This window comes from Xenia sp. Carnegie-2017, unplaced genomic scaffold (assembly GCF_021976095.1).
Source record: "Xenia sp. Carnegie-2017 unplaced genomic scaffold, XeniaSp_v1 HiC_scaffold_30, whole genome shotgun sequence".
Taxonomy (NCBI): domain Eukaryota; kingdom Metazoa; phylum Cnidaria; class Anthozoa; order Malacalcyonacea; family Xeniidae; genus Xenia; species Xenia sp. Carnegie-2017.
The window spans coordinates 413,410-438,807 of record NW_025813494.1 but is presented as its reverse complement, the minus strand read 5'-3'; the positions used below and the strand labels follow the sequence as shown (position 1 = coordinate 438,807).

The 25,398-nt window shown below is 33.9% G+C and overlaps 4 protein-coding genes and 1 long non-coding RNA gene across 6 annotated transcripts; 2 read left to right on the top strand and 3 right to left on the bottom strand.

Moving 5' to 3' along the window:
- Positions 1 to 1,124: 1,124 nt before the first annotated feature.
- On the bottom strand, positions 1,125 to 2,697 carry LOC124455141. Its single transcript, XR_006951722.1, has 3 exons — positions 2,610 to 2,697; positions 2,159 to 2,272; positions 1,125 to 1,398 (listed from the first exon to the last, which is right to left on the bottom strand). It is a non-coding gene; the product is annotated as an uncharacterized LOC124455141 (long non-coding RNA).
- A 28-nt stretch (positions 2,698 to 2,725) lies between these two features.
- On the bottom strand, positions 2,726 to 6,931 carry LOC124455255 (pre-mRNA-splicing factor 38B-like). The gene is made up of 9 exons (XM_047005946.1): positions 6,709 to 6,931; positions 6,546 to 6,599; positions 6,319 to 6,408; positions 4,747 to 6,030; positions 4,122 to 4,217; positions 3,647 to 3,718; positions 3,497 to 3,517; positions 3,270 to 3,331; positions 2,726 to 2,729 (listed from the first exon to the last, which is right to left on the bottom strand). The coding sequence occupies exons 1-9, from the start codon at positions 6,721 to 6,723 to the stop codon at positions 2,726 to 2,728; spliced, it is 1,698 nt and encodes a 565-aa protein (XP_046861902.1). The 5' UTR covers positions 6,724 to 6,931.
- Positions 6,932 to 8,004: 1,073 nt separating this feature from the next.
- On the bottom strand, positions 8,005 to 13,351 carry LOC124455137 (origin recognition complex subunit 2-like). The gene is given in 14 exon segments (XM_047005861.1): positions 8,005 to 8,312; positions 8,586 to 8,704; positions 8,781 to 9,014; positions 9,105 to 9,186; positions 9,794 to 9,955; positions 10,091 to 10,223; positions 10,340 to 10,446; positions 11,034 to 11,135; positions 11,419 to 11,455; positions 11,583 to 11,667; positions 11,747 to 11,806; positions 11,914 to 11,997; positions 12,633 to 12,764; positions 13,109 to 13,351. Coding segments are annotated over 14 exon segments (1,509 nt in total). The 5' UTR covers positions 13,194 to 13,351; the 3' UTR covers positions 8,005 to 8,225.
- A 46-nt stretch (positions 13,352 to 13,397) lies between these two features.
- LOC124455138 (poly(rC)-binding protein 2-like) lies at positions 13,398 to 24,353 on the top strand. Its single transcript, XM_047005862.1, has 16 exons — positions 13,398 to 13,538; positions 13,705 to 13,795; positions 18,941 to 18,964; positions 19,046 to 19,078; positions 19,560 to 19,603; positions 19,681 to 19,753; positions 20,832 to 20,945; positions 21,212 to 21,232; positions 21,805 to 21,856; positions 22,074 to 22,129; positions 22,254 to 22,361; positions 22,812 to 22,854; positions 22,922 to 22,989; positions 23,081 to 23,130; positions 23,425 to 23,544; positions 24,004 to 24,353. Exons 2-16 carry the CDS (start codon positions 13,706 to 13,708, stop codon positions 24,050 to 24,052), a joined length of 945 nt encoding a protein of 314 aa, XP_046861818.1. The 5' UTR covers positions 13,398 to 13,538; position 13,705; the 3' UTR covers positions 24,053 to 24,353.
- LOC124455139 lies at positions 16,340 to 17,378 on the top strand. Of its 2 annotated transcripts, none has more exons than XM_047005864.1 (3): positions 16,340 to 16,495; positions 16,556 to 16,639; positions 16,717 to 17,378. In XM_047005864.1, exons 1-3 carry the CDS (start codon positions 16,387 to 16,389, stop codon positions 17,028 to 17,030), a joined length of 507 nt encoding a protein of 168 aa, XP_046861820.1. In that variant the 5' UTR covers positions 16,340 to 16,386; the 3' UTR covers positions 17,031 to 17,378. The 2 variants fall into 2 exon arrangements, with proteins under 2 accessions (XP_046861820.1, XP_046861821.1); XM_047005865.1 differs by having other exon boundaries at positions 16,346 to 16,495; positions 16,559 to 16,639.
- Positions 24,354 to 25,398: the final 1,045 nt, after the last annotated feature.

The window sequence follows — 25,398 nt, the reverse complement described above, 5'->3', positions numbered from 1 at the left end:
CATAAAGAAACATAGTAATATAAACACATAGGCAACACACGCAGACAGATAAAAAATGAGCTCAGGTAAAGTTTAAAGTTTGTACAGGAAGTTGTGATGTATGACTTCATTCATCCTCTTAACGAGAATGTTTGTTCTTCTGGAGCCTTTTTAACCCTCCCGTATCAAGTGCGCAAACTTCCGTAAAATTTTCTTCTCTTGACTTTGCGTATATGTTGTACAAACACTCAACTATAAAATTATTTAGTAACGCCAACGCTTTTTTAAGAATTTTTAGTAAACAGAAGGTCTAGTTTTTGACTTGCCCCTCTGTACACCCCCTTAAATATGAGTAATTGAAGGAGGCCCCCAGTGATTGTGTTACACCACTGATCATTCACTCCTCACATTTGTAGAAGAAATGTTAGAAAACACTGTTTTTATTGAACACTATAATATTGTGTGTCAGCGGTAACATCTGAGACATGATAGCATTGTTTAATATGCAGGTAGGACACTTCTTGACTTCTTGTCAGTAACTTACTGAGAATAGATTTGACAACGATAAACACAATGAAATATCTTCACAGACGCATTAGCTTTTTATCAAATAATACCATATTCGCATAAGGTATAAAAAGATAAATGCCTTATTCAATTCAACGTATTTGGTTTGATTGGTAATGGCGAAATTAGGTACAACTTTTTATGGTTTTTGTCTTCACTCTATTGTCCATTTTTACAAATCGCCTATTGACAAAAGTTTTTTTTACAAAAACTAGCAGATTATAATTTGCTGTTCCTAAGAAATGTAACACGTCCGCCATCATGCATATACTTTGGGAGAACCAGTAAACTAAATTAATATGAGGAATTGCATGTATTAGCATGCTTGTCCTGCTTGGTTTTTATATTACCATTGCAATTCGGTCAGTGCATTTATATAGGTAATTTTATGAATATTCTCCCTCCCAATTATCGACGCGACCCTTACGGGGGTGGCCGAAGGTTGAAAACTGAAGCAACTTTTATTCATGCATATATGCATGTTCTACTTTATTATTTTTTCTTGAAATCAATAGTGATAATCGATTGTAAAATTCGAGTGGATAAATACCCCGCCCAATTATTAATATTTCTTTCGCTTTTCCCGATTCGGGGCTACTTTATTCATGTATATTGTCCATTAGGAACTAGGACACTAAAGTGAACTTTCAGCGTATTTACACAATTTAGATGGTATAAATAAAGACTTTATACATTAAAATAAATAAATTTTTGTAGAAACTTTCATGATTTGGTTGGTCATATAATGGAATCAATATAATTGGAAAAACTGTCAACATCATCAGGTTTAAGTTGAGATAAGTTTTCCTTGAGACGATGTAGTTCTATAACATTGCAATCAAAATTCAGCACCTAGTAAGAAAATTCAAATAATTACGTAAGACATTAACGTAACATGTTCTTTAACCTGCAAATGTTTTTTTCAAAAACAAGCATCTTCAGTTACAGATACATATAAGTATCCTTTGTTGTTTCCATAGTTTCTAAATGACACAATGGATAATAGCCATTTCAAATAAACAACGTTTTTTTAAAGCAAAAATGTTTCAGCATGCTTAATAGATCTTCAGTACAAAGGAATGAGATAATTAATGGTTGCCAGGTGGTCTGGGCAGGAAATAGCCATAGAGCTAGCGGATAAAAAGTAGCCAATTTGGTCAAGCATTTTTTGAAGCAATTCTCATCTTTACTTTGTATTTCTCATGGAAACATTTAATAATAAGCTATTTTACTTGAAATCTAATAAAAATATGGTGACTGCAGTTCTGCGGAAGTATTTTAAAATGACGCTTCCCCACACAATAGGATAAATAGTGATAGAAAATTTGACGCCACAATGTTCAAGCATTACTATTTCCGGGGGTTACCTCGAAAGTCTTTGCCCTCTTATCTAATAATGAATGAAAAATTTTATCGATGAATACAAACGTTTAACTATTTCATTAACAAATTATGAGTTTCATTTAAAAGAATCAAAGTAAAGTCAAAAAAGAAAGGTGCAAAACGAGATTTTTAGTAACCAAACAAGTCAAAAGAAGCCAAAATCGAGAAATTTGGCTCTTTAAAATGAGGAATTTTGAGTTAAATTTGTGAAAGAATTTCTAAATCTAACCTGTTTACAATCAGACTGACCATAACTTTTTATATATAGTTCATATTCATTTAGAGGTGGAAGATCAAATATATCAAATGAAGCTACATCAAGTTCAATGAGGTGCAATAATTCCTAAACAGAATGTTAAATAAATGAAGATTAAAACGTGACGGTTGTTTGGATAGAGATGGTGTGAATAAAATTTAGGAAATGAATATTGACACGTGACAGATGTTAGGATAGAGATGGTGTTAATAAAATTAGGAAATGAATATTGACACGTGACAGATGTTAAGATAGAGATGGTGTGAATAAAATTTAGGAAATGAATATTGACACGTGACAGAAATGGATAGAAATGGCGTTAAGAACACATTTTGACATCTGACAAACAAGGAAAGTGAATATAAACTAATTTCATTTCCCAACGATTGTTTAAGTGTTTTCATCCTAGTAGCAACTATCTTACTTTTGCTCGTTTCTTCGTCTTAGATACAATAATATCTGTCGCGTGTTTTTGTTTTGCAGCAAAAAAATTTATTCTGCCGTGTGGTTCACCATTATTATTATTTTTTGATTTTTCGTTTATCTACAAAAAAATAAAGATAGCAGTTTCTAGTCCACTACTAATTTTTAACTGTCCCCATAAAGCTCAACACCTCTTCACTCTAGATAAACAGTCTTTTATATGATAATAAATCCTTTATTCTACCCAAAAATATTCAATTTCCTCATTATTCCCATTATTTGGTTTCATCCCCTCCTTCTCGCACTCCTACAGTTTTAGCATTTACGTAGCTCAACATTTCTTGTGGCGTCTTTGTTTCACCTTCCTTCGAGACAAAATCGTTCGAGACAAAATAGTCTCCTTTCATTTTCAAACCCTCTACAAAAAGTCTAACTCTACAAAACGTTCTCTTCTTTTGTGATTAAATCCTTCGTGCAGTTCAATTCTTCTAATTCATTCACTCTCGCTGTTCTTGTTAATAAATCCTAATTACGTATGCATCAATGACATTCACAGAGATTCCCAATTGTGCAAAGAAAGTTTATAAAATTTACGTAACGCAGTGGATGAGAATATACGTATATCCTAGAAGTGTCATAGATTAAAATAAACGTTTATTACCTTAACATCTTTTTTCGTACAGATCTTATGTCGTTGTTTTCAGCATTGATAGCTTCAAAAATCTTAATGAAGAAGATTATGATAACAAAATTAGAAGATGATCAGCGAGAGCATAGATTAATACAGCCATTTATTTACAAACTACACAAACATAGATTTAAAGATTTTAAGTTTGAAATTTCAACCAAGACCATGTGAAACATGAATAACCGCCTAAGAAAGTGTACCTCTAAAAGTTTTCCTTTAACCTAGAAAAAAATAATTTAAGAAAGATGACATAATAAACTCGCAATGGTATACGTTAACAGGAACTTCTTTGGTTTTCGTGTAATTTAGAGTGAATATTTGCCATTTATAAATAAAATTGTGAAACCTACTTCCTTGTTTTCGCTTTGATCATCATCAATGTCAACATCTTCATCATCATCTTCAAAATCATCTTCATAATCCTAAAAAATGAGGGAAAATTGGGTTTCATTAGGTGAGTGAACTTATGCATGTCACCTTTCCATGATAAGCCCATAATAAAACAAGTAAAATTTCTGTAATGTCAGTTACCCATGTCAACTTAACATGTCAGTTACACATGTTAGTTACACATGACTGTGTTATAAATATCAGTTAAACATGTTACAGTTAAACAGGTCAGTTACACATGATAATAACTCAATGTTAACTTAACATGTCAGTTCAACATTCAGTAAAAAAATAGCATACTGAATAAAAATGTTGGTCAGGAGAAGATCCTGTGTTGAAGTAAGCCGATGAAGTTTCATTCAATCCAAGTTGACTAACACAAATACATTATCCATACACAGAAATTTGTGAAGTCGTCTGCAATTTGAATCTAACCTCAAAGTCATCCTCATAATTTTCATTACTGTCTTCATTTTGAATGTCTTCATCAACTTCAGTCGCATTTTCGTTTGCTAAAGTGTCGTTGCTAATCTGCGTAGATAAAATCCATATCATTAATTCGCATTACACATGCAATAAACCAAAGCAGGCGTTGGTGGTAGTGGTCAGAAATCCAGAGCTTAAAATGAGTCATAAATTTAGTATAGACGTGACAAATAACAAGAACTAATGTTAAAATTTAGAGTAACCTCGAACAGTGTCGTGGTCAGCCTTTTAGTCCAATGGTGTTTTTTAAATATTGGATCATTCGATGTATTTGTTTATATGTAAATCTATTATTTTTACAGTGAGTGAACAACGAAATGTTTTCAAAACCAATGGCAAAGCCAGCCCAAACTTTTATCAAACAAATTATTGTTTATTTCTCAGGAAATGACTTCCATTCATTGTTTTTCCAGTGAGTGAAAGATTAGTTGCATTGTAGGAAAAAAAGCGCTACCTTTGCGACTGAGCACGACTAAAATTACAAGAATTGATCTTAATATCGTGTATTATTTAAATAAAATATTTTAGAGTATTATACATTTCTGAAAACGTCTTACCAAAAAAGTGTTCCTACCTGATCTTGCACGCTTGATTTTCTTTCTTTTTTATCATCTTTCAAACTTTCAAGACGATTCCTACTTCTTGTATCTTTCTGTTTTGCTGGATCATAATCACGATTATTTTTTTCTTTTCTTTTTCTACCACCTTCATCATATCCAAGATTGTGGTCTTGATCAGTTTTCTCGCGTTCATTATAATCAATTTTTTGTTTTTCTTTATGCTTCTCATCTTTATCCCGTCGTCTTTCTTTTTTATCTTCATTCAATTCATGTTCATCCTGTCTTCCTCTACCATCCTCAGAAATTTTCCTTTTCCCCTTTTTCCGTTCCTCTTCATCCACCCTACTTCTGTGTTTTCCATTTCCTTCACTGCGATCGTGCCATGTATCAATATCTCTTCGATGTCCACTTTTGTCTTTAACTCTTTCATCCTTCTCTCGTCTTCGAATGTCATTGCCGTATAGGCTACCCTTATTGATACGGGGATCTTTTCTTCCATCTTTATAACTATCGTGTCTGTCTCGCAGTCTTTGTTCGGTTCCACTGTCATCTTTTTCACGTTTATCTTTGTCATGGTGTGATTCCATTTTTCTCCTTTCTTTGGCTTCTCCATCAAATGGTCGTTCATTGATATCTTCTGAAACTGTAGCCTTTCCTTCATCTCTAGAACTTTTCCTTTCTCTTCTGTCTTCCTTTTGTCCTTTTTTCTGGAGTACTTTCTTATCTTTACTTTCTTCACCATCCTCCTCACCACATCTTTCATGTCTTCTTTCACCATCCTTCCTCCTATCACTTCCATGATTCCTTTCACTATCCTTCTCCATGCTGCCTCTTTTCCTTTCATTTCCACCACATATCTTTTCATCACCATGCTTTCTTTCATCTCTATGTTTCTTGTCACCATCAAGTTTTTGTCCACTTTCTTTTCTTTTGTCTTTTTCTCTTTTCCATGTATGTTGATCTTCTTCACTTTTATGTGGCTTCTCTTTAGATCTTTGTCTATCAAAATTTTCTACATTATGTTCGTCATCATCCCTAAGCCTCCTCTCCTTTTGGCCACTTGTTTCTTTAGAATACTTTTCATGTTTCCTATTTTTCTCTTGAAATCTTTCATCATGATATCCAATATCTTCTTTCTCCCTCTTTTCCATTTTTTTCTTAAATCTTTCCTGACTCCCATCACCATCATCTGGCTGTTTCCTGTTTTTTCTCTCCCTTGTTCTCAGACTTCCACTCGTACCATTGATCTCTGTTAAATCTTTGCCTTTATATCTCTCTGATTTTTCATGTCTACCATCCTATTAGGCAAAATTATCACTATTGAAGGTACTATAGATCATGTTATGTGAAGAAAAATAATTTTTTGGGTTGACTATGCAACAAATTTAACTTAAATTAAATCAAAATTATGAGGGAAAATGGCATGATGTCAATGACTATTATCATATTTACTGATAATTCCACAAAAAATTCTCGCAAATGCAAAGTAACATGAACAAATTATCATGTATACACACAATTTTACAAGAAATTCAATAAGGGATAAAATTAATAACTTGATCAATTTTGATCAAAACTTTCTTTACCATATCATCAGTCCCCTTGTGTTTTGAATCCTTCGTTCTCTGCAAATGCGAGTCTCTTCCAGAATCTTTTGTTTGCTTTGCTGTATTCCCCTAGAATGTAGGCAAACTGGTGTCTTCATTCTGTATATTTTTTCAAGTTTGATAAATGGATACTACATTGTCAAATGTCAATGGTTTAACAATGCTTCCCATAGAAAAATTGTTACCAGAATTTATAACACACACACCTGTATTGCATCGGCCAAATCTTTCTCTGTCCATGTATCTTCTTTGCTCTTACTCTAAAAAATGGAAGCATAAAATTAAGAATAATTTTTGACGAGATGTTGATGTTAACGAACAGTTATTTGTAATTTAAAAATATCGTTGTAAAACTTTTTATATACATACTTTTCGTAACGACATTATTTGATAAAAAATCCCATTTTCTAACGTCTTTCTGAAAATCAAAAGCTTTATATATCTGAGCACGTATGAAAACACAGTAACACAAATATATTTTGATGTTTGACAAATGACAAGTTTGCTTTATTTTGCCGCCATAGTGACAGACACCCGATTCATTTAAGAAATACGTCATGTTACTGTGATCACATTAAATCTCGCATGCTTGGAAAACGTCAGTCAACAGAATGTCAACACCTACACCAAAACAGTTCTCGCAGGACACCACCAAACTTAACGATCTAATTCTACCAACATATAATGGTGGACTGTATTTTAAGATACTCGAAGAACATGAAAATATTTGACGACAAATTAACAACGTTTAGTCGCTCATGATCTTCCTTCGTCAAAGTTAATGTGGATGATTAACAGTAACAGTACATAACGGCCAAGTGGCAACAGGTGATGGTTGATGACATTATGTGATAATAAATGACAATGGTCTAGTATAATTGATATTAGGTAATGGTGGTGACTGTAGATGATGGTAGGTTGCCCCAGTTGACTTCCGTGACTAGGGGTGACCGGTGACGGACTGACGGTAGTTGACGGTAGATGAGGGTAGGTTACAGTGGATTACGATAAATAACAATAGATAACAGTAGATTAAAGTGAATTACAGTAGACGGATGGTACACGACAGTAAATGATAAGTAGGTGACGGTAGGTTACATTTGGTCACAGTAGATTATGTTAGCTTGTGGTAAACGATACGTAATAGTAGATTATTGAAGATGAAAATTGATGGTGGTAGTTGTCAGTAGGTTACTGAGGGTGACAATAGGATACTGAACACTATAGACAATGGATGACGGTAGAGAAAGTACAGAAGTTGACGATGACAATGTTATTAATACATGTTGCTTCCTCCAAATTGGCGTATGTAGAATATGGAATTATAACCAAAATTTGTTGGCATAAAAAATCATGCTTGGTAACAAATTGATATTTACGTATCCATCAATTTTACTAAGTTAATTCAACAATCTCCAAGAATATTGTTAAAAGCGTGAACAACATTGTCAGGCTTTATTGACATAGTACAGCACAAAATTGCTGCAAACTTGTTCTCAACAATCTTTAGCAAAGTTAATGACGTCTTGCGACTATTTATATGATTGAAACCATTTCAACAGTCGACCTCTCCCCCGTCCAACACACGTCAAAAAATGCTCCGCCGTCATTAAACTTCACAAACATAACGCATTAGCAATGCTTGTCACATTCATAGCCTTATTATAGGTTCAGTTTTTTTATTTTACAATTGCATATGTTATTATAAGTACAGCTTGCGTACAGTGCAGAATAACAGATCACTTTTGATGAATGACAAAGTTGGAAAGTGTGAGCAAACCAAGTTATGTATGAAGGTACATTTTTTTCATCTTGCGAAACTCAGTTAATTCACAACAAAAAAACTATACATTCAATATACATTCACTATACAATCCGCTATACATTCAAACAAGATCTTTGTGTTCTTCAATAAATTTCTTTAAAATTATAACGTCCAACAAAATAAGAAGATATTCCACGCCATCAGTTCCCTGGAAAAATAAATGTAAAATGTAATCTCAAGGTTTAGTTTGGCGCACGGAAACTACGGAATATCGTATGAGTTGGGCGAAATGGGAATGGTTATTACATTAGTCAAACAGCAAGCATGATAAAGATGGTGTTTCCAAGATACACGTTAATTACCATGCATGATCTAAACAATATACCGACAGAGCTCTTCCGATAGACTTCTTCCGTGATTATATAAACACTTTCTAAACGAATGCGTTTACAAAAAGCGTATTTTTCAGAAAATCACAAACCTTTTTTAACCGCATCAACTTGTGATCCTTAAATTCTGTTAATTGAGCTCGAAGTGCTGCATCGCTATTTACAAGAAAAGCCTCGCGACACTTTGTGTAACAATCGGAAAACGACATTCCTAGAGATAGAAACTTGGCTATTAAATGTAGTCTATATTGGTATTAACTAATCTTATTCAGTAAACATGGACTAACCAACATAATTTACTTCGTTTGAACGTTCCAATTGATAATTTCCAATGAGCAGGAATATACCTTTCGCATTCGCGGTTAAACTTTGAAATACGTGAATTAATGAGCTAAGGCCCATTGATCCAGATTGTTGAACCAACAAAGAATTTTCATAAGAAGTTTCTTCAGTATAAGGCTCAAACGTTGTAACATCATACCACAACCAGTTAAAACGGCCCATTTGGGATTGATCCCAAACTACACGTAAACAAATCAAACTTGTTGTTGTCACAGAATCGATTTTAGTAAAGGTGAAAAAAATTGTTGTCATTCAATTTGTTTACTTACTAAGAGGTGCATGTATATGATCTATAGACGCTATAACAAAAATAGACGAGCATTGTGCAAGTAGGCTGATAATCGTTTGAGTCTATATGAAAATATAAAGTAATTTTATAAAACATTTATACATGAAATAGGCTTGGACTACAGGGCCTGATTCAGTCTTACGTTGTATATGCGATATAGCCCAAAAAATGTCAAAGAAAATGACTGCAAAGTATTACATGGCGTTTTTCATTATTAGGCTCATCACCGAGTCATAATGACTTAGAATTTAAGCAATGAAGCCAGACTGCCTTTAAAACAAAGTTCTACAAGTTCAAATGTTCACATTAATAGCAAGATCATCTTTCATGCTTCAATATATGTGGTACAAATGGCAGGCACGCTTTGAACAGTCGAAGAAAAATTTTCATTGATTTAGGGACATTGTGTCGACAAAACGTATATTTTGCGAACTTGCAACATGATCTTTAGAGGGCAAAATAAAAATTGAACTCAAGAAAAAGTGAACGTTTTCGCATATTATTCGACTACTTCATGTATTGCAAATAACAAATAATCGCCAGCTGATCTCACGTCTTGCACAACTTCCTTCGACAGCATAAATATCATGCATAATATTTAGCTGTTCACATGAACTAATGGAACCTGGTTGCAAAGTTCATTTGCTCACAAATTGGTGCAACACTTACCGAACTTGATCTCAACATTGTCCCATCAATATTGTGAATGGTCAAATATAATTCTTCATCCTTATTTTGTTCAAAGTAATCAGTGATAAATGCACAATGTTCAACAAGATTTTTGAACGTTTCATCGAGTTCAAGAACATCATTCGTGATGGTATTGAGAATCTACGTAAAACACAAAACCTTAAGAATACACGTACGCAATTACTTCATGTAAAATATTATAAAGGCTCTATGAAAAAAGTTCTTTCGAGAGTATACTTCATTTAATGAAATATTTAACTATATTTATCAACTAACATTTTTTATAGTGACGCTCGGGAAAAATCCATTGACAACCATTTGCATACGTTGTGAGAGCATTTTTTCTTGAAACTGATAAATGACGGTTCGTTTGGATCCAAGGCCCTAAAGTAGCAAATTGAAACCGTTTCTAAAATAGAGTATTATTATCGACTTTATAACAGCAGATTGAATCCATTGATACTTGATAGCAAGAAATGTGGAGGAAAAGAATAATCTGAAATATCATAACATCACAATTCTCACCGTAGTTGAAACATCCATTTTGGAAAGTACGTTTTATATTCATTGAACAATCTTAATCGCTCATTTTGATGATCTCCGATTCTGGATTTCAGTACAGAGGACAGCGTCTGGATGAAGAACCATGTAGATGAGCTGACATGCCAAAATAGCGTTTGCTAATTTTGTTAAAAGATGACAAACAAGAAAGACTAATCCATATGAATCAAGTACGTAGCTTATACGTGTATACATACGTATACGTATTACGCTCGCTGCGCTTGCGCAGTTTGAGCGCTCTCGGATTGTGTAAAAAGTTCATAAAGAGACGTTCACCGCTTTCGCTTTAAATGCAAAGCTCACCTTTATAGGTTTGGGCGCTCTGGTGACTCTACAAAACAATCCATACAATGTGTAACCGTACATCCTGTGTCCCACGTGCAGGAGTCCCCACTTTACTATGGTGATAGCCGGGAGGGCACATTGTAATACACTTTGTACGTATACGTATTATGTACATGCATGATTTCATACAGTACCACCTTAAGATAATATCACTTTAAAAGTGTATGCGAATATAAACTCCGGATTGTTTTACGACGTTGGTCGTTAAAAAACACTTTAAATTCACGATTCACATCGTAAAAAACATCATATAATGACGTAATCAACAATTGCGTGAAGTACAAATAAGATGTTATTTATGGTCCAATCAAACCTCTCGATCCATTCTTGGAGTAGGAAGACTTGAGAGGGTTCTGTCTGACGTTAAACAATCCCTTTCGTCGTGTGCAAGAAAGTATTCATCTAGCATTCCTTCCTAAATAAATCAAACTATTTAGTATAAACTAAACTGGAGAGAGAGCGGGTGTTTGCATGTAATGCCCATAAAAAATGGTGAACTCTTAAATACAAGACTTTTACCACACAAACGAGAATTTCACTGCAGAAAGGACTCAGGATTTTTTTCATAACGTGCTCATTTCTGATGCCATTTGAAGTGCCTACACTACGTCTACATTTTCTTCTGGACGTTTTATATACTACGTAAAACACGAGTCAACACAAAAACCATCCTCCAAAAAAAAATTTTGATGACATACCATATTATTTTTTTTATCGCTCCTATTGTTCATTGTTCTATATTTAACACGAAAAAAACAATTTACTTCTTAATTTCTACTAGGGTATTACGTATAAGACGACATTAAAAATATTATGGCCAGTGTATTCACAATCATCCAAATTGTTACTCTACAGTACTTACGTGGCAACGTTTTTCCTCAATTCTTCCATTTCATCATGATTATCAGATTCCAAATCAGAACTTTCATCAGAGGAACCATTGCTTTCTAACAAGAAGACCAATTGATTAGAAGAAAGTTTTTGAAAACACTATCAAACATTCAAAAAGATCTAATTATGACTTACTACGAGTATTTTCTCCTCTGATTCTTGTTTTAGGAGTTTTGGTATGTTGTGCTGCAGATGCTAGTATATCGAAAAAGAATAACAAAAAGTAGAAATAATACGTAAAATACATACCTATAAACTATATTTCTTTAGACAATTCATTCATACTTCATTTTAATACAAACCTGCAGTTGCCAGAGCAGTTTTTCGTTTTGTTTTCTGAAAACTGAAAACATTGTGACTAGATATTGGTGTACAACTTAGGACGGCTTTAAAAAAGAAAGACTATTTGTTATAGAAATAGATATATCATTGAGAACAGATTCTTAAATGTACAGAACTGTACATAAAAAAAAAAATTACAAGGGCAAGCATTTACCATAAAATTGTAATTTAAATTTCATGAACTATGATTGAGTCTCCAACACCTTTCCTTTCTCATGCAACATCGTAGTTCTTGTGTATATCAAACACAAAAAATGTTCTGGTTGTAAAATTTATAGGCATGGAAATCTTGTTATTTTCCATCCAGTGCTAGGAGGAAGGGGAGGAGGGGGGAATCAGGGGCAATTTCCCAATAACATTTTTAACCACAGTCCTGGAATTTCATTCTTCAAACATTTTTTCTTTGATTTTCTTCAATGTATTTAGGACAATTCCTTCCTCTTTACTATTTAATAACTAAAATTACATTAACACAAGAAAGTATGCTAGTTGCACATTGCACCTGAAATTACATAATAACTTAGACTCAGAAGAATTCAGAGGTTGAAAGCAAGATCTTACAGTGTTGCTTGGTTCAACTATTGAAATTTTGAAGGCTTTCTTGGAAAATTATGATTGATCATGTTCAGTTGTCTTTCTTTTAAAATAATTTTGCAAAGGCAATTTACTGCAAACATACCTTTGCCTGATACATGCATGAATTCAATTTCATCATCTGAACTACTGTCCAATGCAACTGTTTCATAGTAGAGAGAAGCACGATCATCAACCAATTCCAAAGATTTCAGTTCTTTCCTAGCAGATCTTAATCCTAAGAAATAATTCAACAGAAAACATAAACAAATGGGAGAGCAGCCATTTAATACAGAAATGAGCATTTTGACATCAGCATTCACATCAGTTGGCTAAGCAGTGATCCTATTCTATTTCATATTTAATGTTCTTATGAAGAACATTAAGGTGTTAAACATCTACAACTCTGAGAGCACATGCCACTATTATGATAGTGATGATAAAAATACCATCTACATGGCAAAAGTTGACGCTTGTGAGAGAAGTCAGTCAAAGTCATGGATCATGCCTAAGTGTTCTCTGTCCAAGATACGACAGTGTAGGGACCGTTGGCATACAACATTAACACGTGCATACTTTCACCTGTTCTTCGGGGTGTAAAACATTGCTTGACGTCGTCGTCGTCAATAAATACGATAGGCATATCTTTTTCAATAGAGTTTGCCATTTTTCAATGATATAGCCATTATTGTTGACCAGAGAACAAAAAGTAAACCAGTACCATTTGAACTAGACTCGGTCACCACTCATCATTACATCACACATCTGTCTTTACATCTACTGATGTATGTCAACATCGTACTGTATGCGCTGAGCATGCGCTGTTTAGACCAAAATAACAATTTACAGGTTACACGTCGAACGTAGTGACTGCCATTTTGTCATATATTTTATTCAAAGTTTTTCCTGCTCGTCAACTGTAAAAAGTCGTGTCTGTTTTTCGTGTCTCTTTGGAACGTATGTTTGTTCACAAGGAGCGGTTGTGTTACTCTTTGTAATTACTCGATCGAAGGTATTTAAAAAAGTAATTGCTATTTTTATTTTTTTTGAATTAGCAGATATCAGCTTTGAAATTTAAATCTGCGTACGTGTAAATTGCATAATGCGAAGCTTAACAGGTTTTACTAAACTTTTTTTCTAAATTTGAGCTGTTTCAAAATCCAAACTACTATTTTTAGAATGAGCAATAGAAGGAAGAAAGCAAGAATGATGTCAGAATCAGATTTTGATGATGATATTGTTACATTGAGATTTATCATGAATGGAAAGGTAATTCACTCAAAAGTAAAAAAGCAAATGCCATTTTGAGCAGTGAAAATCATTTGGATAGCAGGTTGTTGCCATAAAGTTATTAAAGAAATCTTTATTTTAGAATATCCATGCTTTAATTTTTCATGTTTTTGCATATTCTTTATCTGTTCCCTTTCAATTTGTTCCACCAATGATAAGGTTTTACTCTGACTGGAAAATTGAGTGGTTTTTACTTAGGGAAAGGAGCTAAGACCTTTCCTGAAAGAGACTTTGAGGCCATGGGTTGCAAATTTGAATAATCAACGCATTTCAAATATGTATCCACGTTTTAGCATAATTATCACCATTGTCTTTTTAATCTTGATCAGCTCCTTTATTTTTACTTCCTCATTTTATTCACAATAGTTTAGACCACTAGCATATTACACCTTTTCTTTGCATCATTAGTTTTTTGTGGGTAGCCTCTGCGCATGCGCACTATGTTACAATAAAATTCCATGTGTTGGTTTCATGTCCACAGAATCTGCACCTTATTGTAGGTGCATTACAACCACACTCTAAATGTAGGCAGAATTTATAAGATATATGGCATCTAACCCTTATTGAACTCACATTGCAAGGTCCGAATTAGCGCTTCGCAAATCGCAAATTGCGAAGTGATTTCGATTTTGGCGAAATATTGCGAAGCAAATTTCGTAAAATTGCGAAGCTCATTTCGCATTTCTTGTTATTTAATGTAAATTTGCTTACTGAAAGCACTCTTTTTATATTGCTGTGATGGATGTGTTTTTATTATGCTTTGCGAAATATCAAATGATCAAATTTCTTGCACTATTTGCATAATTTCAAAGCGTTGCTATTACATCATGCCTCAGGAATGTGACTAACAGGAATTTATCCTAAAATGGTCGCAACTTTTTAAAAAACGTCGCTATCAATTGTAATATGAAACGTAACATTTTCAATATTATCTGAAAACGCGAAGTGACAAAGTCACAAACTAATACACACTGCATACGTTAACGATGGCGAAGCAAAAGACTGTAGAAAATTGGGAGCGAGATTTAAACGTTAAATTGATCAAAAGTCTTAGTACAGATAAGAAAAAAGTAGAAGCGTTAAAATGTTCTGCCTGTGTGGAATTCTCCTCAAGAATTTCTTCAATAGCTGGTTTTTCGCAAGCATGGATAGATGGGACAACATCTGTCAAATTAGATAGCTTGAAAAAACATGTCCAAGGTAAAGCACATCAACATGCAAAACGTCTTTTTGATCAGAAGTCCTTGGGCGAAACTTTTGGCGCACAAGTTGTTGAACGATCTCCAATTGGAAGAGGTTTGATCAAAATGGCAGAGATTGACAGGAAAGTAATGATTACTCGTTTCAACACTGCCTACTATTTAGCCACTTCAGAAAGACCCTATAGCGATAGTGAGGGCATCATTACGTTAAACGAAATGAACGGAATGATTTGCAGTTCCAAATTCCGAAACGAGCGTGCTATGGCAAACATCACTGATTCAATTGCTGACAAACTCAAGCAGAAGCTGATGTCTGAATTGAAGAAAACACGCTATTTTTCTTTGTTGACCGACGGCAGCACTGACAAAGGCGTTTCTGAACAGGAAGTTTTGTATCTCCTTTTTATAAGCAGTGAAGGTAAATGCAATACACCGAACTGAATTATTTCGATTCTTGTCTTTAGATGCGTTATTTCTATTTTTTCAATGGACAGGTATCCCTCAAATAAGGTTTTTAGCAATTGAATCACCTACATCAACAAGTGCAGATGGCCTTAAGAAGATGATACAGGATTGTTTTTCCCGGTTTCACATGAACAATTTCCCAAGACAACTGGCAGCGCTAAACGTGGATGGAGCTTCGGTAAATTTGGGTAGCATAAACGGACTTGCAGCCAAACTTCGCAAAGACTCACCATGGCTGCTTACTATTCATTGCTTCAACCATCGCCTTGAACTGGCTGTTAAAGACGCATTTAAAGGAACAGGTATGGTGTCACAACAGTTAGACACTTCTTTTGTTTAAGATGTTGAATTTCAGAATAATGTGTTCATAATATATACATTACTCATTTAATCAGAATTTGACGAAGTGGATGAGCTCCTGACTAAATTGTATTACTTGTACCAAAAGTCGGCAAAGCGCTATCGCGAATTGAAGGGAATCAGCGAGATTTTCGAAAAGAGCATAGCAAAGCCAGCCAAAGCCTTTAGAACGAGATGGATCACCCACAAGTTGAAAGCCATGGAGACCTTTGTTGCCAATTATGGCGCATACATGCTACACATTGAGTCATTGTCCCAAACAGATTCGGTGCCAGCAAAAAGAGAAGAACTGAAGGGTTTTTTGTCAAAATGGACGTATGCAAAGTATCCTATGCTGATGACAGTATACATTGACATTTTGACGCCTTTGAAGGTAATTAGTATAACGCTTCAATGTTCAGATTTGCTGTCTCATCACAACATATATAATCTGGTGCAAAATTAAGAGTTGTGACTTTTATTTTAGGTTCTTAGCCTGGGATTCCAAAGGAAGTTCACGACCCTGTTAAAGCGGTGAAGCGCATTAATGAATTTGAGTGGACTATGGTCAAACTAAAAGAATTGATCAATAAATGCGTTCAGGACGACTCCGAAAAACTTATTAATTTTACACGGTTTTTGAAGGAGTGCGAAGCCACAACGTCCGACGACGGTAAGTAATTGATGAATGAGTCCCTGACTTTACGTACGCTTGAAATGTTTTTTTACACAGTAGAACCTCACCAACCTTTGACAAAACGTCAAAAAATTACCAGGCATCAAGTGGAAGAACTTGAAGACGATGAAGATGAAGCAGGTACTTTTAAATGTTATAATTAGTGTTTTGTAAATGTAATACTTTATGTCGTAACATTGCCTTTTCTGTTTCTGAAGATGTTTCTTACCAAAAAATAAAGCTGAAAGGGTTTAATGCGTCCCGGAGGAAAGTAACGAAAACTTATGAAAAAATGATTAATGCAGTGTCTAGGAGTGTGCAAGGAAGATTTGAAGAGTTCCGAGTAAGTGTGGTGTTTAAAAATCTGCCAGTCATATTGGACTTTGCAATGTGGCCCAAGGAGGACGAAGCACTTAAGCGGTATGGCGACAAGGCAATTTTAGAACTGAAAGAGTTTTACCAGGCTTTACTTGTTCAGAATGGATGCAACATTGACAAAGTCGTCTCAGAATGGAATCGTTTGAAGGTTTGAATAGTAAATGCATCGTTTTCCTTTCGTATTATACAGTTGGATAACTGAATATTTCTTCTGCTATTGCCACGTCAAAAGCTACATAGTTGGAGCAGAAAAAAAGGAAAAATATGTAAATGTATGGCAAAGCATCTGGGAAAATGTTATAATGCAAAAAGAGTGCAAAAATGTACTGCATATAATTGAATTGTTGCTCATAACACCATTCACGAATGCCAAGGTGGAGTGTTTATTTAGCCGAATGAACAGAATTAAGACAACTCTGCGAAATCGTTTGAGTACACAACGACTCGACGCTCAGCTAAGAATTGGTGAAGAAGGATGCCCGCTAGCTGAATTCAATGCGGAGGAAGCTCTCAATATTGGCTAGAGCAAAGATTAGACGCCCAAATGGTGCAAAACCACGAAAGTATCCAGCAGAAAGGCAATCAAAGTCAGCGTCATCTACAAACGTTGTTGATATTGCATTAGCTACGCTTTCCGATTTGGAAGAGAACGAATGCGAGGATTTTAGTTTATAGTTTTTAAAATTAATAAAAAATATTGGCGCAATCATGTGCATTGTAAAAATTGCGAGAGGAAAGTAAATCGGGGGGGGGGGATCGATCGGAACGGGGGGTCGGTAGGAACTTATTCGAAAAAAGTTGCGAAGCAATTTTTTTGCGATAATTCGGACCTTGAATCATTGTTAGTTGTTATAAGTTTGTCAAAATAAACTTCCACTATTTTCACTGAATCTTGTTCAGCAAATTATCACGATACGTATGGGGTAAGATATTCAATTTGAAGTAGTTATAAGTTCAATTTATGGCATTTGTTGTCTACGACCAACTTACAGATGCTTTCAACAAGTATAGAAATGTTGAAATGCCTTATTATTATGCTGAATAATCTGAATTCACTGGTATTTTCATTATTTGGCCACAGTCAGTTAATGAAAATGTATCTACCATTAGTATTTTAAATGCTTATTTACGATTACTGTCTATATATTTGACTTTGCACTGATACTGCTCTGAATGATACATGTCAACATAGTTAATATTGCATAATATTACAAAGCATACACATACACAACATAACATGATTGGAATTTGGTATTTCGAAACAACATAAAATGTTTGCAACAGGTTTGATTGAGCAGGCATTATTTTTAAGTGTGGTGAGTGGTGTGGCAGTGTGGCTGCAGGCTGAGAAAATTGGATCAGGGTTATTTTATATCTCTGAGGTTAAGCAAGACAAGACAGTTGTTGAGATCAAACCTGTCGATAACATTCTATGCACTATCTTTACTATGCTATAATTTACAAATACTTCAATCAATTTTGTAAACCCCCACAAATGTTTTCAAGTCTGCTACTACTAGCAGAAGTTCAAATCATCAAGATAAACTAAGTAGTCAATCAATGAATTAAATGTTTCAAAAAAGTCATATATTTTGAACATAACTTACGTAAGTACTAGGCAAGGATTGCAAAGCTAACATAAATGGGATAAAACATAATTCAACTGACTTTAAAGTGAAAAGCTGTATTATCAATGTTTTTATTGTGCTCTAAGTACAAATTGAATCTAATAGCGTCAAATATCCAAGTAATGTAACCAAATTTTCAAACCATGTACACATCAATAAGTTTAACACATTTGTGATTGTTTATAACCTGATTCAACAAAGTATAAAATTTCACATAAAAGTGTATCAGTCAATGTTTTTAATAGTGAATGTTACATAAAACAAAATCTCATTATAACAAAATCTACTCATGAAAATGTTAAATACAATGTGATTTAGCATATGACAAAATTTCAACATAATAAAAATGACAATGTTTTCAAACATTTGTTGTTCAAGCTACCCACATGTATGCAATTCGTACCTATTTTTGATTTTAAAGTATTTTTGTATTTAGGAAGCTGGTTTGTTGATTGGAAAGGTATGTACGTTAAATTACTTTTAGGAAAGTAAGATAACATTAAGTGGGTTGCCTGCTAACAATTTTTGTGAATTTTCTTAGGGTGGTGAAACCATTAAGAATCTTAGGAAATCTGTGAGTTTGAGATATTTAATTTTTTTATATTAGATATTCAAGGAAAACTGGCGGGGATTAATATTGGCCGGTATATAAATGTTGTTTGTTTGTTTGTTTGTTTGATTCAAGGAATGAATTTTTTTAAGAATTTGGGGCTTTTGTTGCAAGTCATATCCAGACTCTTGTGTGCCCAGTCCTATCTAGACTCTTTAGTGACAATTATGTTGCTTGCATGCACAACTGTAGAAAGAGTAAAGCTGGCTATTACAATATAGGTAGAAGAAGTCTTTATTTTGTATAAATGAAAGCATTGATTCTTGCTTAAATTGTTTTAAATTTGCATTCAAGTTAGTTTTGATGACATAGTGAACAAGATTACATAAAATTACAAAAATTTTGTTTTGATTAGATACTTTCACTATACACTGCTCCTTGTGACTCCAATTTCCTTGAATACATGAAATTTTATGTGACATTTAATTTTTTATGTGTTTAACAGAGTGATGCAATCATTAATATAAGTGATAATACTTCAAGAGAAAGGTTTGTTGCAAATGTCAGGAGTCATTCAACATTATTTTTGTTTTTGACAAAGATTTCTCTTTGTTTTATGTTTGTAGACTGGTTTCTTTAACTGGTCCTGTCAACAGTGTTATTCATGCTTTCAAATTGATTATTGAGCGGTTTGAAGAGGTAATTTTTGTTTTCAATCCTACAAAGTAATTTCATTTCATTGCCTTCACTGATGCTCCTTGCAGTTAAATCAGTTTGAACTTGATGTAGGTTGTTCGTTTTGTTTTAACAAAAAGCTGTTTTCTTTATAGAGAACTGGATAGGGTTTCAGTCTAGTTCCCATGACCACCACCCTTGAAAACATAACAACCTTGTGCTTTACCCATCAGTGTATCCTAATGTCCCTGATGTTCAGTCACTCAAACCTTTTTCCCTACAAGATTTTGGAATCGTTAAAATATGGAACTTGGTTATCCATTAATCCAACATGTTTGATGAATTCCATTTGCTCCCTCCCTTTTACCTTTTGAATTGACCTGACAACGTTTGTAGATATTCCCATTATTTTTCTGTAACTAACCTTCAGTAAATTTTCCTTGCTCTCTGGAAGTAGTCGCCATCAACACATTTTGACTCCTTTTCTTTTCTCATTAACCAACAACTCGTCTTTTTTGATTATCCTAGTCCATTTTGCTGCCAAAAATCCTTAACTTGATCTCACGTTAGAACTTTCCTCAACTTGCGTTCCCAAAAATTAACTGTCCTTTGTTCGTCAAGCCTCCCCCTACCACCACCCACCCACTCCCACACACACATCGGTCCCTTAATCTTACTGGAAATCCTCAAATTAACCTTTCATTTATTTGGCATTTAATCTACAATCATAATGTTTTACCCTTGGCTGTCATTCCTTTTTACCTCTCCCTTTCCTTCATCTACGTAAGATTACGTAGACTTGAGTTTGGTTCCCGTCTGCTGCGTCATTGTTGCATTATCAACTTTGCGAGTGGTATTGAACATATACGTACTAAGGGCTTTGACTTACGTCAAACATCAACAGTACATACGTAACTCGCTCAATAACCACGTAGATAACCACTTCCTAAATTCCTCATGCAGCATAGTTAATATATTCCGTTTGTCTTTACGTAAGTACATAACTGTTACGTTTTATGCTAAATTTAACTTTAACTTACGATTTTTTATCTTTGTCCATGTACATTCAACAATTGTTTTACATTTTCCCCACAATGTTTAGGACTACTACAGCAGATCATCCCCTGAAGATATGGTTTTTCAACTGCTGGTCCCATCCGCGCAGTGTGGCTCTCTGATTGGTAGAAGTGGGTCAACGATTAAATATATTCGAGAGGTACGTACCATTAAATTATATGTACTTTTGATAATCAAAAACCATTATTATATTTGCATATGCATGTACAGAATCAGTGACTCTTTAACATAAATTAATGTGAACCAAATTGAGTGCAATTCATCGCAAAATCACCGCATTTCTCCTCTGTCTTGAATGTTTTAAAAAGCATACGCCACAGGATATTCTGTGAGGGTTGGGGGTAACCATGGTTAAGTCAGAATTATGCTCTGAGATATTTATAAAACTGTTCAATATTTTTTTAGAAATCTGGAGCTCACATCATGGTATGATGAATTTTAGTTTGTTGAAGTTAAATGATTTACGTCTTTCACTCTGCTTGCGTACGCGTTGCTAACTGGTAACGCAATTGAAGTCTAGCTAGACCTTTTATTTTTACCATTTCTACTGTATAGTATACTGGTCAGTGGTCTAGACTTGTTAAAAGGTTTAACTTGATTTAAATTTTGATAGCTTTATGATATTTATGTCGAATTTTATTTTACAAGAGTACTTCAGAGCTTAGATTACATTCGCCTACACTGTATTGAACCTCTTTGTTCAATTTTTTATTAAATTTACTTAAAAAAACGCAAATTCACTAAATTTTGTTTTCATGGAACTAAGCAACGATGTCTTGTTAATACTACTAATTCACTCACTATATGTGTATAAAACATGTGGGTGATTAAAGGTAAAACATGTACACACCAATAGAACATGTGGGTGATTAAAGGTAAAAAATGTACACACCAATAGAACATGTGGGTGATTAAAGGTAAAACATGTACACACCATACGAAGCCACTAAGTCTATATTTTCGAACTTATTATTATTGACTTTTTGCTCTATGCGTAGATCGATTCTGATCCAATGCCACAATCCTCTGAAAGGATGGTTCATATATCAGGTGAACTACGTAATTGTATAAAACTTTTTGTTTTTGGTTTTTTTACTCACGAAGCTTTTACCTACGTATAGGTACCAGGCCTTTGTTTGTCTGAGAACGAATGCATTACCAATATCAAGTGACATTTTCAACTTCTTCTGTAACCTATCTGTGAATGAGATTTTCAACTGAGGAAATATTGTTTGTTGTAACTCATTTGTATTCTTTCTTATTTCAGGCAGTGCCAGCAGTGTAATTGGTTGCATGAAATCAATTTGTGACACCATGGTTCAGGTAAATTTAACATTTGTAATGTGTACGTAAAACATTACAAAAGATATTTGAATGTTGTCAATCGATTGCTGCATTGTAGAGAACTTTTATATTGCAGCATAAATCAATTTATGTGTTAATTTAGAACCCTGTTTCTTGCCATATTGACCCATATTATCCCGAGAACTCTCCAATGAACAAAAAATCAAACAGACCCGTGAGGAATCATCGATATGACAGAGATTCTTACGAGGTAAATCACTGGTTTATAAATATGTCATTTTCTTATTTTTTATTTATACGTGCATGTAGAATGATATTTTTGATTTTTTGCAAGTTGATTTGTTGCAACTGCGGGCGGCTTTTTACGATATCTTGACCGTACTCAAAAGTGTTATTCTTTTGATATCTTGACCGTGTTCAAAACGTATATACTGATATAAATTTGTTTACAAGTAAAATTAAATTTGTAAGTGAAGTTTGTAGAAAACAATCCAATTCAGTCTGAACAAGACACTAATCGACAATTTTACAACGTGAATATTGCTTCAATATAAAAATAAAATTATAGAAACTTTAGGTCGCGCGCTTCGTACTTAAAAAATATTTTTCTCTGCCTCAGAAGCGTCCCTTTCCTCGTGAAAATATTTTTTCAGTATGGACCTACCATCCGCTAGATAAGATATATTTATTATTTACGTAGCGTCGCGATCAAGGTCGACCTTTATTGAGAAGTCCCCTCCCAAGTAAGTTTCCATTTTATCACTTACCTTGCCCCATGATTCTACTTCAAACGGCCTTTTTCATATGCAGGAAGACGCAAGAGAAGTGATGACTTTTTAGATGAGTTTATGACTGAGACTATGTCAATACCAAGCCAAGTAAGCACGCGGAGTTTGTTTCTTGTGCATGTGTATTACATTAGTTGAATAAAAATTTCCCGCCAACTTACGATAAATTGTTGTTTATTAGTTTGCAGGAAGTTTGATTGGTAGACGTGGCGCTAAAATCAACGAGATAAGGTATTGTTACATAACTTTAAAATTCTAGCCGCTTTTGCATTAGCAAAATTAACCTCATGTTTTAAGGTATAGGTACGTATTTTTAATGTATAACTGAGCTGCTACGTATTTTTTGCTTTGTTGCTCGATTTTTTGTAATAACCGCCATACTAATTGTTCATTCTGCATGGTAGTATAGGTTAATAGGTACAGCAATTGTGGCCGATTATGATGCGTATTTTCTGCTTGTGCTAGAATGTAATAAATCTAACCGTATAACCATCTGACAGCTTCTCTTTTTCTGGCTTACTGCAGGACGAAATCTGAAGCTAGCATAAAAATTGCGGATGCAAGAGAAGGTTCAAGTGAACGAATTGTAACGATAAGTGGAAATCCCGAGGCTGTTGGCATGGCTCAATTCCTTATAAAGTCAAGGTTTGTTTCCTAGTGAAGCATCACCCAAAGGGGCTGTAAAATTTTGTTGCGTACACGATCCTTTTCGTATCGATAATTTATTCGGCGTGATCGTTGGCCGTGAGAGAATTAGTTCGCTTTGGATGTTTTTAATATTGTAATCTTAAACAATATGATAAATTAATAACTTTCTTTTATACACTATCGTCAATCTTTCGTATCTTACAGTTCGTAGTTGTCTGCTATCTAATGAAACTTCCGACACATTTGCCTGTGTGTCTTTCCTTTTTATCTATTCCTATACGTATATCACGTGCAATATTCATGCATAATTATTAAATGTTCTATTGTGTCTAACAATTGAATAACTTTTTGTCCCGGAATATGCACTTTCGTCATAAGTCTCTCAGTGAAACAGCATTTAAAGCGGGGTGGTTTAGACAGAAAACTTTTTATATTAATACTTTTTTTGTACTACAGGGTGAAATTTGAAGAAAAGAAAGCTAAAAACGAAAATGCTCTATCGTGATCTTGTAAAAGGATTCAACTCGTTTTACTCCGTCAATATACGTGCACAAGAATACTGTCTTATTTAAACGTTCGTGTTTTCTCATTAAAACTGAGGCAATGGTTGTCACTGTTTGCTGCTAATATATTGTAATATTACATAATCTCTCTATATCACTATGGCTACTTTATAAATTTATAAATTCAGCTTCGGAGGCTTGTTTTATTTATATCTTTTACAGAAAATGGTTGATAAACTCGAATTTTTCATTTCTCTCTCCATGCACGTAATTTAATAAACAAATGTCATTGGTGAGTTAAAATGTAATACATTTATTTTAGCGAAACAGTCAACAAAAAATTGTTGTTTGTTAAGTACGAAACACCATTACCAAAACTGAAGTGTTCATACTTATATTTCTCCTGAGCGTTTTTTTATTTTGATTGTCAAACTGAGATAAAAGTACTGTTAATTAATTTAGTTATGCAACAAAACTCATTTTATAAACACGTTTTAGCCCTTATTCCATGGTTTAAGTGCTCTTTCTCTCAAATACACTGATTGGGACGATTTTATAAATGTATGAATTGAGTTAAAAATTTGTAAATCTATTTTGGCAGTTTCACAGTATATAGTGAATAAAAATTTAGTGTAAAATAATACTCCAATGAAAGTTTTGTATTACCATATCTTATTACGTACGTAATTAACATAATATTTGCCTTTCAATTTCATTTTCTCACCAATAGGTACACTGAGATGGTACCCGTAGGTAATATTCTAATTAAATATGCACGACTATGTTGTGCTGCAAAGTGGACCTATTGTTTGTTCCTTATACTGGAAAAATATTGAGAAATATAATTTGAAAATTTGTAATTTTTCATAAAGATAGTTTGGATTTTAAGTGATTTTTAAAAATCACTTAAAAAGAATCTTTATTTAATACATATATATATATATATATAAAGTTTATAATTTATGATTTTCCGTATAAAACAGTGCTCGATGCCCGAGAACCACAATATACAATATATATATAAGTTTGAATTTGTAATTCATTTAATATATAAATGCTTAAAATTTTAAGCATTTAAGTATTTTTTAAAAATCAATCAAAAATCGGAGAAACTTTTATCTTCTCTACATATATATATATATATGTCATCGACGGGTGTAAAGCGTGATCTCTGAATTAAAAGATAATTATGAATTCACGGTCTGTATCCAGATACAGCTCAGCAACATTGGTCTGTATCTGATTGTTTAGCATTATTCAGCTCTACGTTTCGTCTGGTTACAGCTCATGCATGGAGTATTGCAAATACATCAACATCCAGCAAGCGTCCATTTTTAGACACCACTAA

Excerpts from the sequence above, each read along its gene's own strand:
- LOC124455255 (XM_047005946.1), bottom strand. Across the intron at positions 6,409-6,545 it reads ATTTGGCCGATGCAATACAG|GGGAATACAGCAAAGCAAAC; the intron begins GTGTGTGTGTTA and ends CCTACATTCTAG. Across the intron at positions 4,218-4,746 it reads AATCAAGCGTGCAAGATCAG|ATTAGCAACGACACTTTAGC; the intron begins GTAGGAACACTT and ends TTATCTACGCAG.
- LOC124455138 (XM_047005862.1), top strand. The coding sequence starts at position 13,706 with ATGAGCAATAGAAGGAAGAAAGCAAGAATGATGTCAGAATCAGATTTT. Across the intron at positions 18,965-19,045 it reads CTGGTTTGTTGATTGGAAAG|GGTGGTGAAACCATTAAGAA; the intron begins GTATGTACGTTA and ends GAATTTTCTTAG. Across the intron at positions 21,857-22,073 it reads AAGGATGGTTCATATATCAG|GCAGTGCCAGCAGTGTAATT; the intron begins GTGAACTACGTA and ends TTCTTATTTCAG.
- LOC124455139 (XM_047005864.1), top strand. The coding sequence starts at position 16,387 with ATGGTCAAACTAAAAGAATTGATCAATAAATGCGTTCAGGACGACTCC. Across the intron at positions 16,496-16,555 it reads AGCCACAACGTCCGACGACG|TAGAACCTCACCAACCTTTG; the intron begins GTAAGTAATTGA and ends TTTTTTACACAG. Across the intron at positions 16,640-16,716 it reads AGACGATGAAGATGAAGCAG|ATGTTTCTTACCAAAAAATA; the intron begins GTACTTTTAAAT and ends CTGTTTCTGAAG.